The sequence below is a fragment of the Ammospiza nelsoni genome, chromosome 2 (assembly GCF_027579445.1).
Source record: "Ammospiza nelsoni isolate bAmmNel1 chromosome 2, bAmmNel1.pri, whole genome shotgun sequence".
Taxonomy (NCBI): Eukaryota; Metazoa; Chordata; class Aves; order Passeriformes; family Passerellidae; genus Ammospiza; species Ammospiza nelsoni.
Window position 1 is genome coordinate 43,945,657 of NC_080634.1, and position 24,951 is coordinate 43,970,607.

General features: G+C 38.7%; 1 protein-coding gene across 1 annotated transcript; it reads right to left on the reverse strand.

Moving 5' to 3' along the window:
- Positions 1-16,247: 16,247 nt before the first annotated feature.
- On the reverse strand, positions 16,248-23,841 carry LOC132069905 (collagenase 3-like). Its single transcript, XM_059466395.1, has 10 exons — positions 23,548-23,841; positions 23,210-23,451; positions 21,954-22,102; positions 21,729-21,854; positions 20,675-20,836; positions 19,972-20,089; positions 19,243-19,376; positions 18,737-18,896; positions 17,939-18,042; positions 16,248-17,393 (listed from the first exon to the last, which is right to left on the reverse strand). The coding sequence occupies exons 1-10, from the start codon at positions 23,839-23,841 to the stop codon at positions 17,293-17,295; spliced, it is 1,590 nt and encodes a 529-aa protein (XP_059322378.1). The 3' UTR covers positions 16,248-17,292.
- Between the last annotated feature and the right edge of the window lie 1,110 nt (positions 23,842-24,951).

Below are 24,951 nucleotides of genomic sequence, written 5' to 3' on the forward strand. Positions count from 1 at the left end.
GCACTGCAAAATATAGAGTTAGAATTTTCCAAGATGACACTGGATTATCCTTTCAAACACAATAATTCTCAAAGGAGCTACAGTATAGGGAATTTGTCTTTGCAGTATCCAAATTTTCTTTTGTCAGAACTGGGATGTTGTGTAGAGTGGATCATTAGTTCATTTCTCTAATATCTGTGTCATATAGTCTCTCTTTATTCTACTTGAGAACACAAATAATATTTATGAAGCAATTAAAAAGGCAACAAAATAGACAGGGATATTATCATTCTATTCACTGTACATGGAAAAAGAATAAAGGGAATAATCATTTTTGTTGTCCAGGTATTATTAATGTTAGTTGAAGACACCCAGTGAAAGGAAAGCAGGAACATTTCAAACCTTGGTTTCTTTTTAATCTGAAAACCCTCATTATTTTGACCTGTCAACATTATTCAAGTGACAGGGGTATCTTCCTTTATATTCTAGGAAAATGTAAAGGTGAGGAAAACATATTTGTTTAAAAAACAGTTCATCCCAATACATCTGAAACCGACTTCTAATACAACATCTAGCAATTATTTCCATGGTTTATTTCTTCTGAAAAGAAATATTGTGTACAGTTTGTTCTCAAGTACTGCAAAGAAAGGACTTCTTGTTTCCTTTTATGATTATTTGAGAATATACTCACTTGTCATTGTAGGATAAAATCAAGAAAAGTATGATTGACATGAAACATTGTTCATTTTATGTAAAGTGAGAAAGAATCTGGTGTGAGTTTCTTTGGTGTTAATAGAGATTTCAGTGATGGAAAAGTGAAAAAATTCTCCTGTTGCAATAAGGGCTCAAACATGGCTCAATTAGAATAAAAATCATAGCTGGAAAAGAAAGTGAAATAAATTGCTGCCCATTTGGGAAATTCCATAATACGGAATATGAATTAATCATGAATATGTGTTAAAAGTAATCATACAAGACTCTTAAATTGTTAATAGGGAATTTTTCGCTATTTCTCAAACATAATATGGTTGACAACTCCTTGTTTTTCTTTGTTCCAACAATAAAATTTCCCTTTCCCTTAAAAATATATAATAGTCAAAACCACCCAAAATTTCCCACATTATGTTTTAGCTCTTCCAAACTTCTGCACCACTTATTACTTCACATATTCAGAAACCATTTCCTGCTCAAAGCTGACAAATAAAGGGAAAGGGTTATTTTAAAAAAAATTTAAACCACATTAAATTCAGAAAGTGTTGAGTAGCAAGAGCACTGAAAATATTAAATATAGTTTTCCTCCTGAACTTGGAAAATTTTGATTTCTGGTTTTACACATTTTTAAATACTATTAAACTAAGGCTACTATTATTAATACTATTAATAGTATTACTACTACTATTAATAGTAGCACTACTACTGTTTAATACTACTAAATTACGATCCAGTCAAATATATATTGCTTGTAACATATATTTTGAATTTAACAGGAAAAAAATTTCCTTGAAACACGTCATTTAAAAGAGCAGTAATGTTCACCTAAGTGCTCAGGAACAGAAATATGTAGTTTTTAACCTTACACTGGTGCCATAGACGATGTACATATCTATCCATGCTCTTTACTTCTGAACCTACCTCATATACAGAGCAACACAACCATAAAGAGAGGCAATTATGGTGAGAGAATAAAGTTCAGAGCTCTGATGTTTCTCAGTCTGTTTTTCCTGTGCTTGGGTCCGGACAACATCTTAGTACAAAACTATTGTACTACAGATGAATTATCACTCTCAGGTGCACATGAAAGATTGAAACACTGTTGTACTGCAAAGAAAATGAAAGTAGCAATCTTTGTTGAAAACTACCTTGTAATCCCCAAACTGCAATAATCACACCCATCAGAGCAGGGAAAGACCAGCACTCAAAGCAGCACTTGTGATTTCATCTGTCATGGCTAATAAGGGCTTAAACAGAACCTGTCTTTGTGCCTAAAGGCAGATGGAGAGAAGGAGAGATGGACAACTTCAGTAGCTGCTTATACACCTTGCTTGTCCTGTCTACCCTAGACAAAAACTAGTAAGATTTCTGGATGCACAGTTGACCTTGGAGGGGAGATAATTTACAGGAAAAGAAAAGGATATTCTTTCACTGAACTAGCAGGGCCTGAAGGAGAAGAACCTGAAGGGAGGTATTTGTACCTGCAGACAAACTGCTTTAGAGTACTGGAGTATTTTTCTGCAGTCATGTCCTTTGTTAGTACTAATCCCCACACAATAAGCTTGAGGCTCAGTTGCACTTTTATCTGTGCAAAGACAGGGATAGACTTTGTTGGCAGTGCAGCTCCCATTACTCTTAAGAAGTATCTGGGAAACAGAATTCACTGAAACTCCCTGAAATAACTCCTTGAAGACAGAGTGAAACAGCCCTTAGAGAGTTTCCTCTGTTTGTCCACTGACCACAAAAAGGCTTTCATAACAGTGACATAAGTCCTTCCACGAGAGATGTTCCACATTTTCATGCAGCTGTACAAGCAATTCTTTATTTTTCCTTTTAGTAAAACAGTGCGAAAACCAGCTGGCTGTCATGTTAACTACCAACTCATTAGCACAGGGAATTGGAAACACAGTCAAGAGTGTGTTCTGCTCACAAGCAATTTACAGATTCCTATATATATTTGACCAATTATAAATTAAAGTGTTGGTACGAGAAGGATAATGAAAAAGGAAAAAAAAATCCTGTTTGCTATTACACAAAGACTAATGTGGAAAGTGCAATAGGATTTTCATCGTCCTATAGCATCTTGTCCCCAAGGCAGTAAAAGAAATATATTTAGTTAATTTTTCTGAGGAGTTTTTTAGGAAAAAATTCTTTAGTGCTGTCATTGGTACCATACTTAAGTTGTGCAATTAAATAGAATGCACCAATATATCTCAGTGCCTCCCAGCAGGCATTTCAGGAAAGGAGCATTTAACCTAAATGTATTGTTAAAATATCCTTTTATCTCAGTAATCCATATCAATTTTCTTGAAGCTGATTCTTTTGTAAGAGCATTATAATGATGCATGACTCAGGTGTTTACAAATTATTTAGCACAGTGAGTCAATTAGAAGTATCTGCTTGAGGCTCTGTTCTGAAGTGAAGAATTTGTGAAGAATTTGCATTTTGCTGAAGCAGTCACGTACCCACTTCCACACCCTGCAGAACAGATCTGGTGGGGACTGAGCAAATGCCCAGGAGACTCAGGTCTGTGGGAATGAGGAAGCACCAGTGGCACAGGGGAATATTGTGAAAATCACACATGCTTTAAGGAAGGCCTGGGCACTGATCCTTCCCAAGAAGTAGCTAAGTAGAAATAGTTCAGGGAATTTCCTTGAAAGAAAATATTCACTGTGTGTCTCCTTGAGTCTGGGGCACAGGTAATTTCATAAGTAGTGTCATTGGTATCAGTTCAGGAGAGGCAGCACCACATGTGTGTCATGTAGGAAATGCTCTGCACCCACTGGAAGCCTCCTGGGGACACCTACCCAGGTCAACAAGGAGCATCACCCGCTGGTCCTGGAAAGTACAGTGTGCCTTGTGCCCCCCTGTGGCTGAGCTTTTGTGCCCTCCCTGCTCCAGAATGACCCCTTTCAGTGGAGCTGTCAGCCAGGGTGCCTGGCTGTGCCCAAAGGCCCTGCCTGCAGTGTGGCACCTGGCCCTGGGGGTGGGCTGAGCCCTGAACCCCACAGTCAGTCACCTGCCCCCTGTCCCTGCCAGCTGAGTAGCCCTGGTATCTCTTTGGACCATAACAGGCCAAATTTGCCCCACAAGCCACAGTAGCTGCCAAGCAATTAGAAAAGGCTGGTAACTAGCTGAATTCAGGAAAGAGCTCCTTCCTTCCTTTCCCCAGCGCTGTGCCCGAGCCCAGGTTCCTCAGTCCCCATCCCAGGAGCAGAGCCTGCCTGAGGAGCAGCTGCCACCCCTTACACCCTCTCACTGCACTTGGCAGAGAAGCCACTTCCCTCACCTTCTCTCTTGCCAGAACAGGGGAGATGGACCTACAAGCTCAGCTGGAGTCACTGAGGTCTCACTTTAGAATGCTTAACTGGAGGATTAATCTGGGTTTGTCACTTCCACAATGTTGTTCAGCCTGGACTGTTTATTTTCTTTGTAATAACAAAAGCTCTGTGAGAAGAGATAAAACTGAAAGAGGTGGAATCCAGCAATCCCTCAACAGAGATTTGCCTTGCCTCCATTTCCCTGTTACCAATAAGAGCTAAAATTTGGCTTATTTCTGTCTTTTCCCACACTTCTACACTATTTGTCCAAAAGCATTATTGACCACAGATGCTTCCTGAATCCTTCTGCATCATCTGTTTTTTTGTCTTCAAGTGTAGTTTGAAAATATTTGTACAATGAAGATTCACTTATTCAGAACAACTGTTTGCAAGCAAATATATCACTTCTCTTCCTTTTTGCTATTTTATTTTATTTATTTTATTTTTCTTTATTTATTTTATTTTTCTTCCCAATCCTTATTAATTTATTTTTTCTCTTGCATAATAGTCCTGAATTTTAACTCTGTTTTTTTTAAACTCAACTCATTGTTAATTTTGGACTGTAAACAGAGACAGACATTAGAATGTTGACAGCTTCCAAACATAGTAGATAGTATCTCAGAACAAGAATCCAAGGCCAAAGTTAACAATAACATGGCGGAACAAAAGTGTGAGTGGAACATAATTATTCATGTGTGCACATTATGGGCTGATGTGAGAAACAAGAAAGGGATGATCAGTTAGCCTTAAGCATTATGATGTGATGGAATAAAAACAAACTAGTCACTTCAAAAGAAAAGAAATTTATCTGGATCTAAATTTTGTGCAGTTGAGTATCTCACTGAGATCCCTGTGTTGATTCTGATAGTATTGGAATTCTTTTAGAGAAATAAAAGCTCTGAAAGTCATATTCAGGAATGAAATTAATTTATCTTAGTGTTGGATCTCTCCTTTTGAAAGATTAGCCTACAGAGAATGTGATTCATTTCACCTAAAGTACACACTTAAAATACATTAAAAGACCTTTATACATAGATTCTGTTGTTTTGCTTTAACAAATGCATAAGATCAAAGGGAATAGAATGGATTTACATTTATGTTTCATGCCATCTTCCTAACAAAAACCAGCTGCAAGGTCCAAACAGACGTTGGTATTATAGTCGACATGGTGATTAACAGTAATCAGTGCCCCACTATTAAATATTTCTTTTTTTGGCTTTGATTTTGCTAAGTGGCTACAAAGTGTGAAAAGTCATTTACTGACTAAGTCATAGTGTCTAGAATTTCATTGGATAAAATCAACGAATTGATCAGAAGTTAGCTGGAGGAAAATATCCAGCTACTCGAATGAGAAGGGATCTGAATTTTCTGAGGGTCTAAAGGTGAAAAGAAACTAGATGCCCCAAAGACAAAAACTTTGAAAAGTACTTCAATGTATCAGAATGTTAGTTATTTGATTTAAAAAAAAAATCAAAAGCAGGGGTATTATACGTAAAGTCAGAAACCCGGCTAAATCTAAGATAAATCTTTCAAAAATGTAGCAGCTTCATAGATTTTTCTAGGCTAGGAGCACAGTCATCCAGTTTCCTAACTGCAGTCAATGAAGAAAAACAGATGCCTTCAGACAGAAGCTGAAATATTAGTGGTGTGAATCACTTTCTGTCTACCTTTCTTCATTCACTAAATGGGAACAGAGGACAATTTTGCATCTGGCTTAGCATTTCATTTAGAGGCCATTACTCTGGTAAAAGTTAGTCCATGTGGTGAGAAGCTGGTGTTCATGTAAAGAGAAGGGGACCCCAACACAGCATCAGAGGAGCACATCTGGCCTCCCAAAGGCTGGCATGTGCTTGCTGGGAATATGTGATCAGCCCAGATGTAAGAAAGATTCCTCTTAACACCACATTCAGTAGGTAATGATGGCTTCAGCCCTTTACCTCTGCTATGGCTCAGTCCTCAATCTGCACAAAAGGAGATACCTGAGGAAATGAGCCATTGTTGAACACTGGAGGTGATTAAGCAATTTGTACAACCTCAAGGATGTCCCAGGATTAGAGAACAAGATTGCAAAACCACCAGAGTTCCTTAGGTAATGTAAGTCAGGTTTAGCTTATGAATACGAATGAAGTGCGTTGGCCTTATTTAGAGCATTAATCTACCTTCAATAACAGCCAAATCTTTCTACTTTCTTTATGCATTTAGCCAGAAAATCTTTTTGCTTTGTTTCAAGTTTTGTTTAACTCTGTGATAAAGGTGAAAATTGTTTCACTTACATAGCTCATGGTGCCAGTATGATCAGCCATGGGACTTGAGGCAATGGAATGAAGCTGCCTCAGGGCAAATTCAGATTGGACACCAGGAAAAGGTTTTTCACTGAGACAGCTGTCAGTCATTGGAACAGGTTGCCCAGGGAAATGATCATGGCACCAAGGCTGCCAGAGTTCTGGAAACTAATTGCTAAGCCACTGGGTCTTGCCTTCACATCAATAAAAACTTTTAAAAACCAAACTCATTCTTAAACCAAAATAATTTATATCTTTCAAAAAAAAAGTTATATTTCTTTCACAATCAATCAGTTCTACTTGAAAGATACCTCACCTTAAACTCAAATTGAAATAACGCACATGATGTCAGTTATCTGACTTTAAGTCATCCCTTACCCAATGAATGCAAATAATTTACTTTAACTCAGAAGAGATTGCATGGACAGAAGTATTCATTATTAATAAAGAAGTAATAACTCCACTGAGCTGCTTCTGTTGTTTTTATCTCACAGCTAAGTATGAAAAAAGGAGTTTTACAATTTATCCTGCAGTTCTGATTGTTTCCTTCTTCTGTTACATGCCTAGCTGATTTTCTTCATTTTTCCTGGAACGCTGTGGAAGCATTTCACCAAGTCTGCTGAAAAAAGCCTTTATGCAAATGCATGTTCTTTTCTGGGTTTTTACTTTCTCTTACTTCCCTGAAGGTTGTTCTGTACCTTCCTTCACTGATTAACTGCATGGCAATCATTTTTTCAGAGAAGTGAGTCCCTTACATTACATCATCTGCCATCATGTGTCATCACCTGTTCACTGCCAGGTGGTTTGGGGACAAGATTGTGACAGAGAAGTGTTTGATGAAGTCTCAGGACACTTGCATTACACCTTCTTACTTGCTGATGTTTTCTGCTGGATGATACTTGAATTCCTTTTGAAGCCTTTGAAACTAAACAACATGAAAAATTTTAAGGCATTGTGGGGTGGGCAAAGTGGGAGGAATGAGGTGCCTGATTTTTGTCATTTATCTGACAGCTGAGCCCAGGGGATCCAATCTGGATGGAAATCCTGCTTGCTTCCATGACATCCAAATGCAGATACTGCTACAGAAATCACGTATCAGGGAAGGCACTAAAGCTGCTCTTTCAACACTAATCCAAACTATATTAATCTCCATTCAAGTCCTAGCAGGCATTATTTCCTGCTGCATGACATAACTCAGCCTGGTGCCTTTGTTCTTTTGCTGGGTGCAGAAAGGCCCTCCAGGTCTTTGCTATTTACTCCATGCCAGCTGAAGCAAGAATGTCTGACACAGCAAATGAGAGGGGGTTTGTGGCACCTGAGAGCTGAAACAAAATTAAATCTGTGCAATCTGCTTGATGGAAATATCTAATGATTCAAAGTGAGGAAGCAGACTAGTCAGTGGGATCATGCTAGACAAGTACTACACCCACACAATAAATCTGGGATATTCCCAAGACAAAAACCCAACAGTTACTTGTGATGATCTCCAGTATGAAAAATAACGAAAAATACTTCTGAGCCTGTGGAGCTGATCCACTTTCTCAGACCTGCACAGAAAAATTGTTTGAATTTGAATGTGTTTTAGCTACTTAAGTGAATTTGAAATACAGTCTCAGATACCCCAGAAGTATAACAATTTTTTGATGTGTTAAACTGTGGGAATGACCACAATGACTCTACCTGTGAAGGCACATCTCTGGCATGATCACTCCCACCAACTGGTGTGTTTGTTCTTTGCTCTCCTTTCATTGTAACAGGAAGGAATGAAGACCATGCAACATCTAACATTTCTTCGTTAATCTCACACATGGGATTACACTGCTTTCCTTGGCATAACTTGTGTTGAGTAGCAACTGAAATTTTTTGCAGAAAGATGCATTATTTAGAACTGAACACCAAGTCTCAGTAAATCACTCCTTTTGAGGACGCAGGATCTGATAAACCAGCTAGCTCATGGAAAATATTTACTGTTTATACAAAAATAACTCATCCTTCATTCTCTGAAACTTCAAACAGGAAGATTTCAACCTGAGTCTGAAAACAGTTCTGAGAGAATAAACAGGCAGGCTTGGAAAGCTTTTATTTCTCCACATCTGCCTAGAAGTCTGCTGCTTTCTTAGCAAAATGTCCAGCACAGACCATAATCTAAAAACTCAGTAACAAAGCACTGTATGTATGAAAATTTGAAAATAAAATGTCATGTCATTCAATGAAACTTTTAAGAAAGCCAGGGCACTTAAGCATCTTCCTTACATCTAGGCAAAGTGGTCTGTGAGCAATCCCTGGCTCTCAGTTTCAGCTTCCTCTAGGAATCAAATGAAGCACAAACTGTAACATTGCCATTGGAAGGAAACTGAGCAGCAAAGGACCCACTCAGCATTTCCCATGAGTGGCATCCATTATAGCATTGAGCTGCCCCACAGTCCAGGCCAGTCTGAGACAGTTGCCCATCCTTCTCTCTCCCTGCCCATCTCTCTCCTTCCCTTCCCTTCCCTTCTGCCTGAAGGCCCTCTTCTTGGTGGTTCTTGTCTCTGATTTTGCCTTCTCCAACCAAAAGCATGCCATCCAAATTTGGGGAAAAGAAATACACCATGGATTGGCTCTGGCTTCTGCAGGCTGGAGCTCTGCTCATGGGGTTGTACCTGCCAGCTCACTGTGCATTACATTTCCCTGGAGCATAAACTCTTTGTAGGAGGAATTGACTCATCCCAAACTGGAGTTTCAAAGACTGCTGTTCCCAGGTCCATGAGAAGGAGCATATCTGTGCCCAAACAGAAACCAGTTTACCTCAAGATGTGTGGCCCCTAAACTCTACCTCTGCTTCAGTCCTAACATTTCAGAAGCAAGAGTCCCTTTTGGTCATTCTCATGGCAAGTCACTAATGATACAGTAATCACCCTATCATATAGCCTTGCAACTTCTGTCTTGGCTGTGCAGACACACAGTGTGTTGTTTAGTCATCTGACACAGAGGAAGTGAGGCTAATTATGTCATTGGGATATTTTAAGAAATTGATATTTTACATACGCACTATTTTCAGTAACAAATTGCAATGCTAGAAATAATAGTGAGACTTGTTTTGATTATATCACCTCATCAAAATTTAGTCTACCCACCCTGAGCCTAAACACATCTGTGCCACCTACACAGCTGTGGTTGCTCTAAGGTGTGTTGGGGGGTGGTGGTGTTGGAATTACAGCCCCACAATCTTGTAGCCAAATCTGCTATGACGGGTGATTTAATCCACCCATGCATTTCAGCATTGGATCAAAGCTGTGGGTCTCACATATTTGTAAAGGTTGACTTGACATTTCTTGCTCCTTTGAGTTTTGTTTCCATGTATCCTCCCTTGTAAGGATAACAGCACTGGTGGAGTTTACTGGCAGCAGTAACCTTCCCGCTTTTCCTGTTGCCACAGTTTGTTCCTATCCTGTACCCCAAGGGTTGCATTCCATACATTCATTAAATCTCTGCCCTGTTATAAAGTAGGTTATTTTCCCAGATCCTTTTCTTCCCAGAAGTGTACTTTCAGGCTGCATTTCTTGCCTTCTGGCTGTTTATAAATTTATTTTCTAAAACCTGGCATCATAAAATTGGCACAGTAATCTGAGCGGGTAGTACCCTTTAGTAAGATGCATCAGAGGAAGGAAAATAATTCCTAGTTTTACACAGGTTTTACCAGTGTGACTGGTGTAATAAATACACTAGTATTTATTACTTTATTCCTGAGTGGTTTTCCTATAACAGGATGGCTGGGCTTCTCTGTGATTCAGTTCTGGCAGTTGGGGTTGATGCATGTTGAACTTTTAAATCTCTGATTTTCAGTAAACACAGAGAAAATGGTAGATTGCAGATAGCTAATCACTGAAGCAATACTGATGATGTCCTTGACTTCTGCCTATTTTCCTGTAATTCTGGGGGAATTTCTTAAATTTGTGGTCCTGTGGCTTGTCTGAGATGAAATATCTTTATTAGATGAAATCTCTGTTAACTGAGATTAAAGTAAACCTTTCATAACAACTAAAACCAATACATGTCTACAAAAAATAAGGCTATAAAGTGCAGAGGAAGACATTAATGATAATTCTATAAACATAATGACCTGATTCCATCTGACCTGAATGTTGTGTCTAGCTCTGGTCACACAGTCTTACAAAGCAGATAGCAAGAAAAATGTCTGCCAAAACTGTCAGGAGAAATAAAAAATATTGCTCACATCAAAGGGCAAGAAATTGTAACATCAGTTTTAAAGTTAAAACAAATAAGAGCTCTGCTAAAGATACATAAGTAAGCAAGTTACAGAAAGTAGGTCCTCTTATTTACACACTCAGTGAACAAGGACAATAGTGTAAAAATAGATCATAGGGAAGTCGCCTTTCATAATGAACACAAAAAATCAATGTTGAGTTTACTGTACTATTTTAAATCTGAGATTCAGTTGAGAATGTGGATATTAAGAATTCCTGTATCTATGCAAGAAAGAACTAAAGAAAAACAATGAAAAATTCAGCAGCACCTGAAATATCACAGGACAGGATCTTATTTACTCCTCATTTCCATTATGGATAGAAAAGAAAAGGACCATCTGAGATGGCCTGATTTGGACAGCTGGGTATTGCTGACACTCTATGACTCTAACGATTAGATTCAAAGAGAAATGTCACAATTTAAACACATGTCAACATAATGCAAATCATTCCTTGGGGTGCCATGAAAATTCTAATGCAGAGAGCTATGAATAGAGCAAGTGGAATCATAACAATTACAATTTCCGGTGTTTATTTGAGGCTGCATGCACAGCACTGGATTGTTTAAGCCTGATATTTCAACAAGCATTTTCCTTCTGGAGTTGATGCTTGTGTAGCCTCATAGAGGGAGAAGGAGCCCACATCCGATATTTACTTTGTGCATCAAGTGACTCAGTTTCAGAGAGTGTAACTCATACTCTAAGTCTCATGAACATAGAACAGAAAATTCCCGAATGCAAAGTTCTGAGCTGAGTGTTTCCTCCTTGGCACTCAGCAGAAAACTGCCAAAGGGCTTTTGTTGCCCCTTTTTTTAAATGCTTGAATGGTACCAGATTCAGATGCTGCTCCAAAACATGTGTTTGTAGTTGCTTCTCTGAAATTACTATTAACTTTGAGACTGCTCATATGAGAGCAACGATTTTCCCTAGCAGTTTGCAAAGCAGCTGTTATCTGGGCAATTATTCCCTGAACAAAAACAAAGTGAAGTCTATGTTAAGATTTCTGTTTTGTTTGAATTGTGGTTCAGATCCTAACAGGTTTTATTGATTATTTCTTTCTTAATATCCACACTTCAGCTACTAATACTAATTTTACAAACACAGTAATTGGAGATAAGCTGATGCTATCAATTGCTTTATATTTCCTACAACATCCTCATTCTCCTGTTAGAGATCTCTATCTCCCTGTTGCAGTGTCATCCACGGTTTTCTACCACGGTTTTCTACCACTGTAGACAGACTTGGTGTGCTAAATTATTAGTGTTACAGACCCAAACTTTCCACAAGGAAGAGTCCTTGGGTGATTCCTGGAAAGTACAGCTGGATTGCCCAGCCATCTGCTAAATCTCTGGTATGGGCTACTTTGAGGCATAAACCAACCTTGTGTTTAGGCTCTGTCAAAACAATGGAGATGGCTTTCCTTGATGGTTTTTGCCTGCAGGGTCTAATCTAATCAGCTGAGACCAACAGATCAGAATACGTAGCCAGGAGGAGAGCAAACATTTTACCAAGATCAATTATTCCAGCTACCTGGCCACATCCTGGCTGCACCTTGTTTAAACTACACCCTATAGCACTGCATAGACCACTCTAATGGCCCTGGCTTACCTGAACTGCAGTTTCCCTTGGGAGACCTCAAACATGGTGTTTTATCCCATGGGTCCTTGCAGCCTTCATGACCAAGTTTTTTTCTGGCATTTGTCTCACGCTGTCTTCTCTGCACCACTGATGCCTTTTGACCCCATCATGCATGGTTTATTTGCCATTATATCACCAATGTGCTATAGCAAAATAGCACATAATTTGGATCAGAGGTAAGATTTGTATGTTAAATTCTCCTGATTCACCTGAAGACAACCTGGAACCATTAATTTAACCATAGAACCACAGAATCATAGAATGGTCCAAGATGAGTCTGAAAAGGACATTTGCTAGATAAGCAGAGAGTGGGAAGGACACTGTGAGCTCCAGACCCATCAGACATGGTTGATTCCCAACAGACTTTCACAGGTTCTTCTTAGGATGGCAGACTCTGAGGGGGGCTACAATATTTTTTTGTTCCTGTGAAAAATTTATTCAGGTAAAAAAATTGCAGAAATGAAATTTCTCTTACTTTCTACCTAGGCTGGTAATCCCTGAAATGATGAGATTACAGAGTGTTGTAATAATGTCATTTGGGCTAAGAAAGCAACACTTGACCCTGGACATGACCCATCCTCCTCTTCTAAGAAGAGCAGAACAGAATCATGTAAGAGCATGTAAAGTCCAGCAGAGACTACACAGTATGGCTGTGACTATTCTGAGGACACTGCTCCATCAGGCTCCTCCTGTCCAGCGGTAGGACCCCAGTGTAGTCCAAGAAAAAGTCAAGACACAACATGGATGGCTTACTCCCATGCACACAGAAATGCACCATCCTGTATTACTGTAGCAGTAGGAAATGTGTTATGTGACATTTAAATAGGAAACTGAAAGCTGCTTGTCTGCTGCCTGGTGAAAGTTTCTTTAGAGGAAGATATTCTTTGATCCATTTTCTGTGAGTTAAAGGGGCAGGGGCAGAGCACACTCTGTAGCACAGCACATGGGAAATATGTAACGTGAGAGCCAGAGGTAGTCCTGAACAGCACTGGCTAGAAATTCAAACTGCAGTATGTAATTGAAAAGCTGTGACTAAAAGGGAAGTACCAACCACATCCCCTGTGCTAAGCAGGAAAGAGGAGGATCACAGGCTGGAGGGACTCTGTGTGGGCTTTGTACCCTCTGCATCATCTTAGGGAGAAGTACTGAGATTTTACTTGGGAAAGTTTTTCATCAGAAGCAGCAAAAGCACCAAACCCCAAAACTGGTATGGATTCACAGTTTGTGCGAAAGACACCCCGCTTTGTGCAAAAACCCCTAAACATAACTAACAAAAGGTCTATTTACCTCAAATAAGGTTAATGGGCCATCAGTATTTCCACAAAGTACTGTTTAATTGTGTAAACAGAAAACATCTCCAACAGAACAGGTGAATACACACCACAACAAAAGTGAATGTGCAGTTCTTTGACTTAGGCTGAGGGCTGAGGTCTAGATCCTTGTTTAAGTCAATGTGAGAAAATACTGAAACAGTGAGTTTTCCTCTCCAGACTCAGTAAGAATCTGTGAAGGGTTGCCATGTTCCCAGGCAGTTAGAACATGTCTGTTTATGTGTATATGGAATTTTCCAGGGAATGGGGTTAGAGTAAGGGGCTGCATTGGGCATAGGACAAGAGTGTACTGTTTGAAGTGCTTTGCATTGAATTCTGCAAAAGACTAAAAAATTATTATCCTTGATAGTGAATACATCTAGAAGCTTCCTGAACATTATTATATCCTAACTTTTTACTCAGAGATCTGCATTTCAGTAGAATAAATAATTGAATTCTATTTATTAGTGTTGGGGTTTTTTATGTCATCACATAATATAAGAACTCACTATAGTTAATTGTGGCTTCCTCACCCACCATTACAATTTTTAATTCTGTACAGAATCTCTAAGAAGCAAAGCTGTCACTGCCATCTAGTGTCTTCAGAGTAGATTTCTGGAGATTATACTAAGGAAAAAAATCCATTCTTGTAACTTTGAATCCCTTCTCAAGTTTATCAGCTACTACTAGATCTCATGTAGTTCATGGAAATTCTTACAGTGTCGCCTAATTTCTCACTTTGGAAAGTTTAGATGATGTTTACTCACTTTTTTTCTCACCTGCAATATATATTTGCATCCTCTAAGTCCTCCCTGTTCAGGATCATGTAACCAACACAGAACACTCCCTGAGGAGAATTTGACAGATTCCTTTTCTTGCCTTATCCTTTCTCTCCCTTCAAATGACCATTCCTAGCAGAGATCAATATGAATATAAAAGACACATTAATCAATAACTGTTCATGTACTAATCACAGAATCACAGAATCAATCATAGAACCACAGAATCACAAAATCACAGAATATGCTGAGCAGGAAGGGACGCACAAGGATCAAGTCCAACTGCTGGCCCTGCACAGGATACCCCAAGAATCACACCATGTGCCTGAGAGCATTGTTCAAATGCTCCATGAGCTCTGTCAGGCTGATGCTGTGACCACTTTCTTGAGGAGCCTGGTCCAGTCCCCAGCCACCCTCTGGGTGAAGAACCTTTTCCCAATATCCAACTTAAACCTCCCTGACAAAATTACCTACTATTAGGTAGGACTATTCTGTCCATTCCTTTCTATTAGGTGGATTATGTAGTTCCATATAAAAAAATTTATGTAGTTCCACTGGCAACCTGGTGGGAAGTTATTAGTTCTGGTTGTATTACATCCTGGGGGACAGCTGCTTCAGCCTCCTTGTGGTCCTTTCTCCACACATCTCAGGGAAACCAGTCAGTTCAGTCTCTGACTCTGGGAAAAGAATTATTTCTTCTCAATTCTTGATGGTCTTGGGTGACATCCCACCTGGTTCTCACCCCTCACCTGTGCAGTGCTATTCTCATGTGTGGCAGTGGGTGCCAGGGCACAAGGAACTGTAGAGAGTTTTCCTTTCTGGCTGACAGCAGCAACAGGGTCCCTCTGGCTCTGATCTCAGCCTTCCACTTCCACAGCACAAGAAATTTTTTCTGTTTTTTTTTTCTCAACAAATGCCAGGAACTGGCATCCTGGTACTTTTCTCAGCTGAGGTAGAGCTAACCACAGAACAGCTCCCATCTCTTGGTGGGGATGCGGACACAGAAGCTGGAGCCGTGCTTGGATTTGTGCCGAAGGCTGCTTCCAGTCAGCCGAGCAGCTGACAGGAATCTGTCTGTTTGGGCTGGAGAGCATCTGGATATGATCATGCTGAAGGCTTTTGAAGGTCCAGCTTCCTATGCAGTACCTTTTTTCCCTGACAAAGGTACAACGTTAACAGAAATTCACATAGATGTGACATTCACTGCTTCTCCTTGCTTCCCTGTCCACATTTGCATTCCCTTACCCAACACAGCTCATGTCAGACCTTTGAAACTCATAAAACAGAACTTTGATTTTAGTTTTTCAAGTTTTTCAAAATGAAAGCTTCTAAGTTTTTCATTTTGTACAGTTTTTTTCCAATTCTATTTCCATGCATTTCTTTTAAGCATAATAAGGTCTGGAATTCACTAGTTCACAATTTTATGTTCAGAAGAGAGCTCTCAATCTGTTAGGTTATCACAACCAACCATCTATGTCGTGTGAGCTACAGAATTAACCACACCTAGCCCACCGCTAGGTAAGTCTGGTCATTTATGTCTGTTTAAAGATATTAATTGTTGGTCAGCTTTGCTTGGCAGGCCTGGCTGATTGATTGACTTAGGGGTTGTTTTTGAGAGGAAAACAGGACAATGAAGTTTTAATTAATTGCTAATATTTAACATTCAAAATAAGGTGTAACTGTTTTTCCCAGTATTTCTTAATAGTTTCTCATTCTTTCTGTAATGATAAGATCTAATTCCAACTTAGTCCTTGTTTTGCAGATTTGAGGGGTCTTTCTGATTTTCCCTCTTCTGTCTTTCCTTTTTTCCATGAAATTATTTTTCTTGAAGGAACAAAAACTAAATTTTATTTTTAAACAGAGATTGAAATCTTAATGAATAAAATGCACAGGTTAGGGATCTTGATTTCTTTTTCCCTATAGCTCTGTATTGCTTCTGTGACAGGGAGCATAATAAAATTTAAGTAATTTCACAACATCAGTTTATTTCTCCAGTTTATTTAATATTATTTTTTAAAATCAAAATAATCACAGAATCACAGTCCCACATAATTTGCATTGATTAAAACAAAACAGAACAAAACAAAATATTACAATATACTGAAAAAATTAATATAGATATTAAAAGAGTGGCCAACATGAAAAAATATATTCTTTTCAATATTCTGCTTTGGATGTTCAGGTTCTCTTCTGGCACAGGCACAACCTCTATAAATGTCACTTCAGTCAACACCAGCTGAAAACATCTGGGCTGTGATACCAGATGTAGCATCATGCATGGCTTCTACTTGTGTGATTCTCTTGTAGCTGCTTTCTTCTGGTTTCCCCAGTATCATACAGGTTTACAATTTCTCCAGGGAGTACTTTTCCCTTTTCCTGCTTTCCTGTCTTCTTTGGAATGACATCTCACTGCTTCTGTACCTTCTCCTTATTCTAAGGATGACATGGGCATCTGCTTCCAGGGGGACATTCCCATTCAATACAGTCAAATACTTCTGAATTCCCAAACTTCATCATTGCTGCTTGGTTTCACTTGCTCAGGGAGTTACCATACAGCCCTCACTCACTCACTACACATCTGAATTCCCAGTGTGCTGAAAGACACTTCAAAAAGGGAAGAAGAATTGGTTCAAAGATACAAAACTCCTGGGTTTACCAAGTCTATTTCTTGGGACATGCTAGGAGATCCTTGTAAGATTCTAGGTGTGCTCAGAATACTGGGAATTAGTAGTGTTTATAAAAGTGAGTGATGTATCCAGCATCACTCCAATACTAGACAAACTTTAAATGGTGTAATGCACCTTGAAATGCTAACAATTTCTGCTCTCCTCTCCTATGAAGTTAAATCAATTCCAGACTGACATGCAGCTGTGTAAGTCCATATATACAGAGTACATTTGTTGGTAGGTAGCCTGGTACTTGTTCATAGAACCTTGCTGTCCTTTGGTAAACCTAAATGCCCACTTTATCAATATTCCCATGTGCTACAAGCTGCTCTGCAGCCTATGACATGGCACTCAGCTGTAATTAGCACCAAAACAGGGAGTTAGTGTGCAGAACACGGACAATTCTTTGACTCCAGATGCTATATTCAAACTGCAGTGGTCCATTGAAGAAGTAGAGGTAACCTAAGGAAAAAGAAAGTTAAAAAGAATTAACACTAAGAAACTGTGGTGTCATATCAAAATTATCCTTAAAATAGTAATTATCTTGTTTTCATTTTTAATAACTCAAATGCAACATTTTCATATTTAGAATGCTGAGATAAATTTTTAAAGATCCTCATTCCATTTGCTAGAGCTGGATCAGAGTTTTAAAATTACTGATATTCTTTAATCTTGCATAAAATTCTTATGTTATTTGATCAGGAAGACACAGGGCATTTTAATTTTTAATACATTGATTCAGAAACACTCCCTGAAAAGCTGGATAGGAATGGGCTCCAGCTATCACACTACAATACTTCTATACTAAACATATCACTTTAAGTTCTCTAAGCAAGAAGCTCTTTTTTCGGCCAGAGCATAATTTAGATTGGAAAACTGATTCAGTCAAGAACAGAAGTATTGATATGAAGAAATTAAAATTACAAATGCACAATTTTCTACAAGACATTAATCTCAAGTTTCAAGGGCAATTAATTGTAGTAAACTTTCATTATCAGATTATGTACCATTTCTTTCATAGACTGCATCCACTTTATCACCAATTCCTGCGAATTCTTCCTCTATCAGCCTGGGGTAGCCTGCATCCATAACCTCTGCCTCTTCATCATAACTATAATGAAAACAAAAGAAAACAAGTTAGGGGATTTAAACAGCCTGGGAGTCTGGTCTGTGCCCTTTATATGTTTGGAAGTTACCCACATCCAAAGCAAGCCAGCAGTCTTTGGGTGCTTTCTGTCTAGTGCAATGGTGAAATGCAGGGTGATAAACAGGGCACACCTCCACCAGAAGTGTAATAAACACAAAGAAAATAGAGCTAAATTTTCAGAACTGATCTATAAAGTATGTGTTATATGGAGATTATTGTACCTGGATGTATTGGTACTATGAACATATCCTGAGGCTGCTTGGCCCAATGAGAGTGGGAAAGGATGGTGATGTCTTAATTATGCATGAGACCTGGTTGTGAGCCCCACTCATGGACAGTATAATGGGTGGGACAGATTTCTTGTTCACAGCACTGATACCATTTCACAACTCAAGGAGGCAAGATGGGAAATTTGTCTAGCAGGCATGACCACATTTGAAATTCTCCCAGATTAGAGCACTTTGTTCTCATTTCCTTACACTCATTCAGTTTATAAAATCTGTGCCCCTATTTACAACATGTTGTACACAGCTGTAGCACCAATGAAAATCACAGACTGGATTGGCCAAATGCCTGCTTTGATCCAAATTCCTGATCTTTCCATACATCTGGACAGGTTATGACTAGGGACACCAAAACTGACCTGTCTCCAGCTTACCTCCAGTACTTGTTTCCAGTAAAAAAGAGAGTCTTGCCGGTGTCTTTAACGTGGACGGCTGCGTCTATTCTTTTCATTTCTTTTGGGAATCCCATTTCATAGATCTTTTTAGGGAAGTCTTCAACTATGTCATAACCATTCAGAGCCCAGACTTTCTTTCCTGAAAATATAAACAAAGTATGAGTGAGTCTTTTGTAAGTACTCAGCTGTGAGTGAAGAATCAAATGAGGAAACCGTAATCCCTGTTTTCATACAACAAACAGATTGTTAGGTCACGTACTCAGTAGGTATTAGACTATTTGTACTATGATTCTGGGCATCCTAATTAAATTGTACATCTCCCAATTCACTGAAAATTTTATAGAGGTGCATATAGAGGTGAAATCATTTGTCTTTCAAGCGAGGAAGGTAGGATGTTTTATTATCCTATTGTTTACCTCTGCACCACATGTTGAGCTTGATTAAATATGTGTATTCTTCTGCCAACAACAAAATCGAAAACTCACCTTTAAACATGAACACAAGGTCTTTGATGGGATTTTCATAAGCTGCATCTATTTTATTTGGAAGCTCTGGCCAAAAGGACTTAAGTAACACCAGTTCTGCCTCAACCATCTGAGGGTGCAGTCGCCAGAAAAACCTAGTTCAGAAAAGGAAGATATATTTTATGTTTCTTGTCATGCTGTAGAATAGCGATATCTTTGATGTCCTATAGTTAAAATAAATTATTGGTAAATTAATGGTTATCATATCACAGAATATTGAATAGACTGAGCCCCTCTTACACCTTTCCTTTCCTCACAGTCATCAGCTGCAGACTGTTTCTGTAACTCACACAGTGATCACCTCAAACAATAACAAATTTTAAGCCTCTTCATTTATAATAAGAGAGTCACTGCTGTCCCATGTGAAGCTCCTGAATGCAGTACATCTTCACCCAAATAAAAGCAGATTTATGTGTGCTGAAGAAAATCCCATGAATTTAAAAATGTGCACAAAACTGTCAGGCTTCAGCCATATTATCTTCACATCATGTCACTGGACAGTCAAGTCTGTAGTTGCATTATGAACCCTGCCTAAAAAGATATAGGATGCAGTTTCTTAAGAGACATCTATATTGATTTGTGCTCTTTTAAATGTGCATTTACCCAAATCTTTAGTAAAAAATAAAATAGTGTTTTTCTTGGTCAGACTTTATCCAGTACCCACCATCCTTGACATGGGAGTGTCTTTACCTGTCTTTGAAGACCAGCATTTCTCCACGAAGTTCTGTTATTGCATCAAGAGATAATTCTACATCACATTTCTCTGGGGTTTTGGGATGTTTTGGGTTGGGATCTTTGTCTCCAGCACCTGCAATGATATCATATGATGTATGACAATGTTAATTTTCTGCCTGTTGGTCATGATATTGAACAGAAAGTGGAATATCTCCCAAGATCATGAAGAATAGAACCATAATGAATAAAAAATTTTTACAGAAAAATCTGTTCTCTCTTCCCTCTAGCCAAATGCGTTCATGAACTTTGCAGTTCAAGTGTGCTACAATGGTGTTAAATAAACTTCCTTTCTTTATCCCAAGTTTTGAAGGTTTCCAAACACTTTATGCTTTTCATAATGAAACTGGATAGTTCTGTTTCTGCCTTTAGACTCTGTTTTACCCTCTCTTTTCAGGCAGGTCAAAAAGTAGAAGAACTCTGGTCCCCATCACCTACCACTAAAGGAGACTAAGGTCATCAGTGACCAACTGTGCTCTACGTTAGTTAATTATTTTTCCCCTTAAACTACTAAATCAAAGCATCTCCTGTTCCAGTGAATCATTCTTAATCAGCCATGACAGTTGTTATTGAACATCTGCAGCTCCCAGTAACTGTGCAGGGCATCTGCAGCAGGCTAGAATGATACAGGAGATAAATATTATATATTATGCAGACTTACCATAGAGCTCTTGGATCCCTTGCACATCGTCATCAGGAAGAACAAAACCAGTTTTTCCAGTGTATGTGTAGATTGGGAACATCAAAGCTCCAGGGTCTCTAGAGTGTTCAAGTCCCAGTGAATGACCAAATTCATGGGCAGCAACAAGAAACAAGTTATAGCCTATAACAAACCACAGCAAAAGTAAATGTGCATCTCCTTGCATCACCATACTGCGCTTTAACATAGGGGACAATGAATGAGACAACTGAATACATGGAAAAACTCTGCATAATTCAAAAAATCATAGAAGCGTTTGGGACCTTAAAGACCACCAAGCTCCAAACCCTCTGCCTTGAGCAGGGACACCTTCCACTAGATACAATTGCTTGTCATTTTTGAACTGTGGAGGGTTTTGCATTAATAAAGGCCTAAGAAATCTAGTGTCTCACAGCTGGTGTTCAGCCTAACTCTTACATGACAGTGTTACTATGCAGGGAGATTTAGATCTCTTGAAATTTCTTAGCAACACATGAAAGCTCTAGGGTAAAGTCTTGGTCCTACTCAAATCAAGAACATTTTATTGTGAATTAATCTACAGTAGAGAGTCCAATATTGCAGAAATTAGCATTAATGCCAGGAGGGTGACCTAACTGAGTGGTGAAAAAAATAGTGTTTTGCTCTATTAAACTCTGTCCTGAATAGGCAAGGTGAAGAATTTTCAAATTAAATGCAAGCAGACAATGTGCAGCTGAGGCATGTTTGCTCTAGGCTTCAGTAAGGCAATGCCCATCAGTCTGTGATCAGAACTAGCTGCCCTTAGTGAAATGCCAAAATGACAGAATCTTATCTGTGTAATTTTTTTTAATCACTTAATTTAGGAATATTATATCTTAAAATTTATGCTAAGCACATGTTAAACCTCCATTTATGACTGCAGGTTAAACTCAGCATTCTATTTGTGAACACTGAAGATAATGATGAACAGTCAACAGATAAAACAAACCATCTACAGATATCAAACAGGGATAAATTTTCCATCACCATTTCAAATAATCTCAAGAACTTCTGTTACCTTTAGAATCATCTGACCAAACTTCATCATCATCGAAATGAGCATCTCCTCCATAGTCTGGGCCAGGGGGAAAAGCATGTGCCAGTAATCCAGAGGGTCCATCAAAAGGGTAGAAGTCACCATGTTCTATAAAGCAAAATTCAAACCAGTTAAATTAATTACTCCATGTTATGTGTATAAGAACGCAGTTAACTTCTAAAATGAAAACTATTGGTTCTGTGTTACCTTTAGTGCCAAAGGAGATCATGATATCAGCTGTACCACTTCGTATTCTGGTGAAGTTCAGTGGTGTCACATCAGACCAAACTTTAAATGCTTTTCTGAAAGCTCTTTCTACTTCATTACGTCTCAGATCTGAAGTGTAATTCATAATTCTGTCAAACAGATTAATATCTCCAGTTAAATTGTGTGAATTGAAGAAATATGCAATGCACTTTTATCTGACTGTACACCTCATTAAAAATTTTTGCTTTTGTCATATGATCTTATCACATAACAAGGAGCTTAGTAGCTGCATACAGTATTAAAAAAATAAACATTTATGTAATCACTAAAATAATTCAGAGATATCTGAAATTATCTAACAGCTTTCAATAATTGGTTTTCTATGCACCAGATTTAGAAAGTGTCAGATATATTCAGTATTAAGTAAAATAATATCAGTAATTTCAAAATTTTTATGACACATAAAATATCTCAAGATCCTCACTTCCTGGAGCAGCAAAACATTATCCAAAGTGATTTTTTAAAGCTATAATTGTCCATATTAAAGTAACATTTATCACTAGCTATGGAACGAAGAGATTTTAGTGATTTCATATTTGGAATATGCTAAACAAACTCAGTCTGTAGTTGTTGAAAGCCCAGATATATGACCTTGCAGAATTAAAGGAGAAGGATCTACCCTGTGAACTGTCAGCCCTTCACCTCCCAAGGTTAACTTTTCTGAGGTCACGGTACAGGGATTTGTCCGAACAAAGACAGAGATCCACATCTGGGATGTGAAATGGAAGAGCCTGCTCTCACAGCCACACTGCACAGCCTGGTTTGCATCTACACTTCTCTGTCCAGGACAAGACAGAAGCAAACCCTACACCAGGTCCAAACAGAGCTAAGGAGTGACCCAGAGGAGTGCATGATCTGAGCCCCTACCCCTCTTTCATTTGACACCATGTGTCCTCAGTGTCTATATGGAGCCCAGATCAGGAATTGCTGACTTACAATACACCAGGTTTCATTTTCCATGACAAATGGAGAAGTGCAATGGAAAAAAAAAAAAATGTTTACTTCCTTGGGCTGCAAGGTAGGCTGGGAGCATCTTTCCAGGAGTGGGGCTGTAAGGGTGTTAAACTGCAACGTTAATTTAGTCAAACTCAATTTCACCCTTCTCACACCAGCCTCATGTACTGAGCAACCCATTGGACAATGCACCTGGAAAGAAGGTAATAACAGTAATAATACTCAAAATACCAGGCATTTACCTGTATGTCAAATTCATTTTTGACCATTTGAGTTTTCTGGGGAAAAAGTTATATTCCCCCACATCTGGGACACCACATCTTGGTTTCTGCATCAGCTCATATGTTTCTTCATCTAGCTTGCCTGTCACCTCCAAGCCAAAAAAAGCTTGCATTTCCCGAAGTTTGGCTGCCACTGTGTTTCCACTCTTCCTCATTATGCCAGCAGGGTTTGGATGGAGGTCATAGTGAGTCCTGAGATAGTGCTAAGAAGGGGAAAAGGAGTAATAAGCATAATTTCCAAAGAGTTGTAACTGCACAGCTTACTGTGGAACATGCAAATGAATTATTTTATACCATACCTCTGCAAACTGAAGGTCCTTTTCTGTGAATTCATGGCTGTCTTCCAGGGGAATAGGGATTGTCAGGCAAAATGACAAACCCAACAAGAAAAAGAAAACAGCTGCAAGTCCTGATTGCATCATGTTGGATTTCTGAAGTCTGAAGCCCTGATGTTTAGAGCAGCTACCTTTACTTTTATAGTCCCAACCCAGTGAGTCACCACTCAGGGACAAGTTAGAACTTCCTTGTTGCTGGAAGTAAACATGCTTAGATGGCTGGTTTGTTTCTCCTCCCCAGCACTGTGGTTTAGGCATCCGTTCTCCAGCTGAGGGCTCCGAAACTGTATCTTTGTATAAACATGAGGTCTCTGAATATTGACATAGGCTGCGGGAAGAAATGGACATAAGCAAACCACACTTGGTGATTATTTTGCAGCAACTTCCACTGGCAGTAACTGGCAACAATGCTGCAATAACTTACTGTTCTTTGCTATAAAAATTGTGCTTTTTTACCATTTGATAAACAATAAAAATCCATAACAAGGGTCATTTTTTTAAAATCGTTACACTAGTAGTAGTGTAATAGTAGTTACACTAGTTCAACAGCAATTTTTAGTGAAATAACATTATAGAATATAAAATATGATATTGTTTCTTTGTTTCTGTAAAGAACTATAACTCCATAGCATAAACAAAAATTTTACTTCAGAGATCATTAAAGAGAATTTCTATTTATATTACAGGATACTTTACTGTCTAACATACTCAAAACCAGAAATGTTAAATATCAGGAATAGTTAAGAACATTTCAAAGCATTTTTTGTTAGTAATAAAGCAGGTCATGTAGAGTGACTAATTCACACAATATATCTTCAAAAAACCTGAATTTCATTTACTTTATGAGAAGATGACAATCATAGATCAATGAGAGAGCTAATGCTTTGAGAGAGGCAATCTACCAGCTACAGATAGACAATGGATCTGTGTCTAGAATAACTAAAAATGTGATTTTTTTCTTATGAGGTGGATAGTAGGATAAATTTGGCATTATGACAGAGATGGTCATTACTATACCTCAAACATAAGGATTATTTCTATCTTCCCAGGATCACCACAATCTCAGCTCTTGCTATAACTTGTATCATATCACCTGCTTACAAGCACAGGTCCAAGGGGAGATGTGGTTTCTGCTGAATTTGCCTTGCTCTTTCATGGATGATTTATTTTGCCTGTATGGAAAACCTCAGGTAGCTTTCTGTTAGACACTGGGACAGGCATCCTGAAATACACTACCCCGATGTGGATGTTCCCTTGTTGACAAAAACAGGAAAAGGACGAAAATCAGTGAAGCTAAATGTGTAAAAGCTCTATTACTCAAACAATGATAGCAGTGTGTTTTATGATGGCAAACGGCAAAAGCAAATA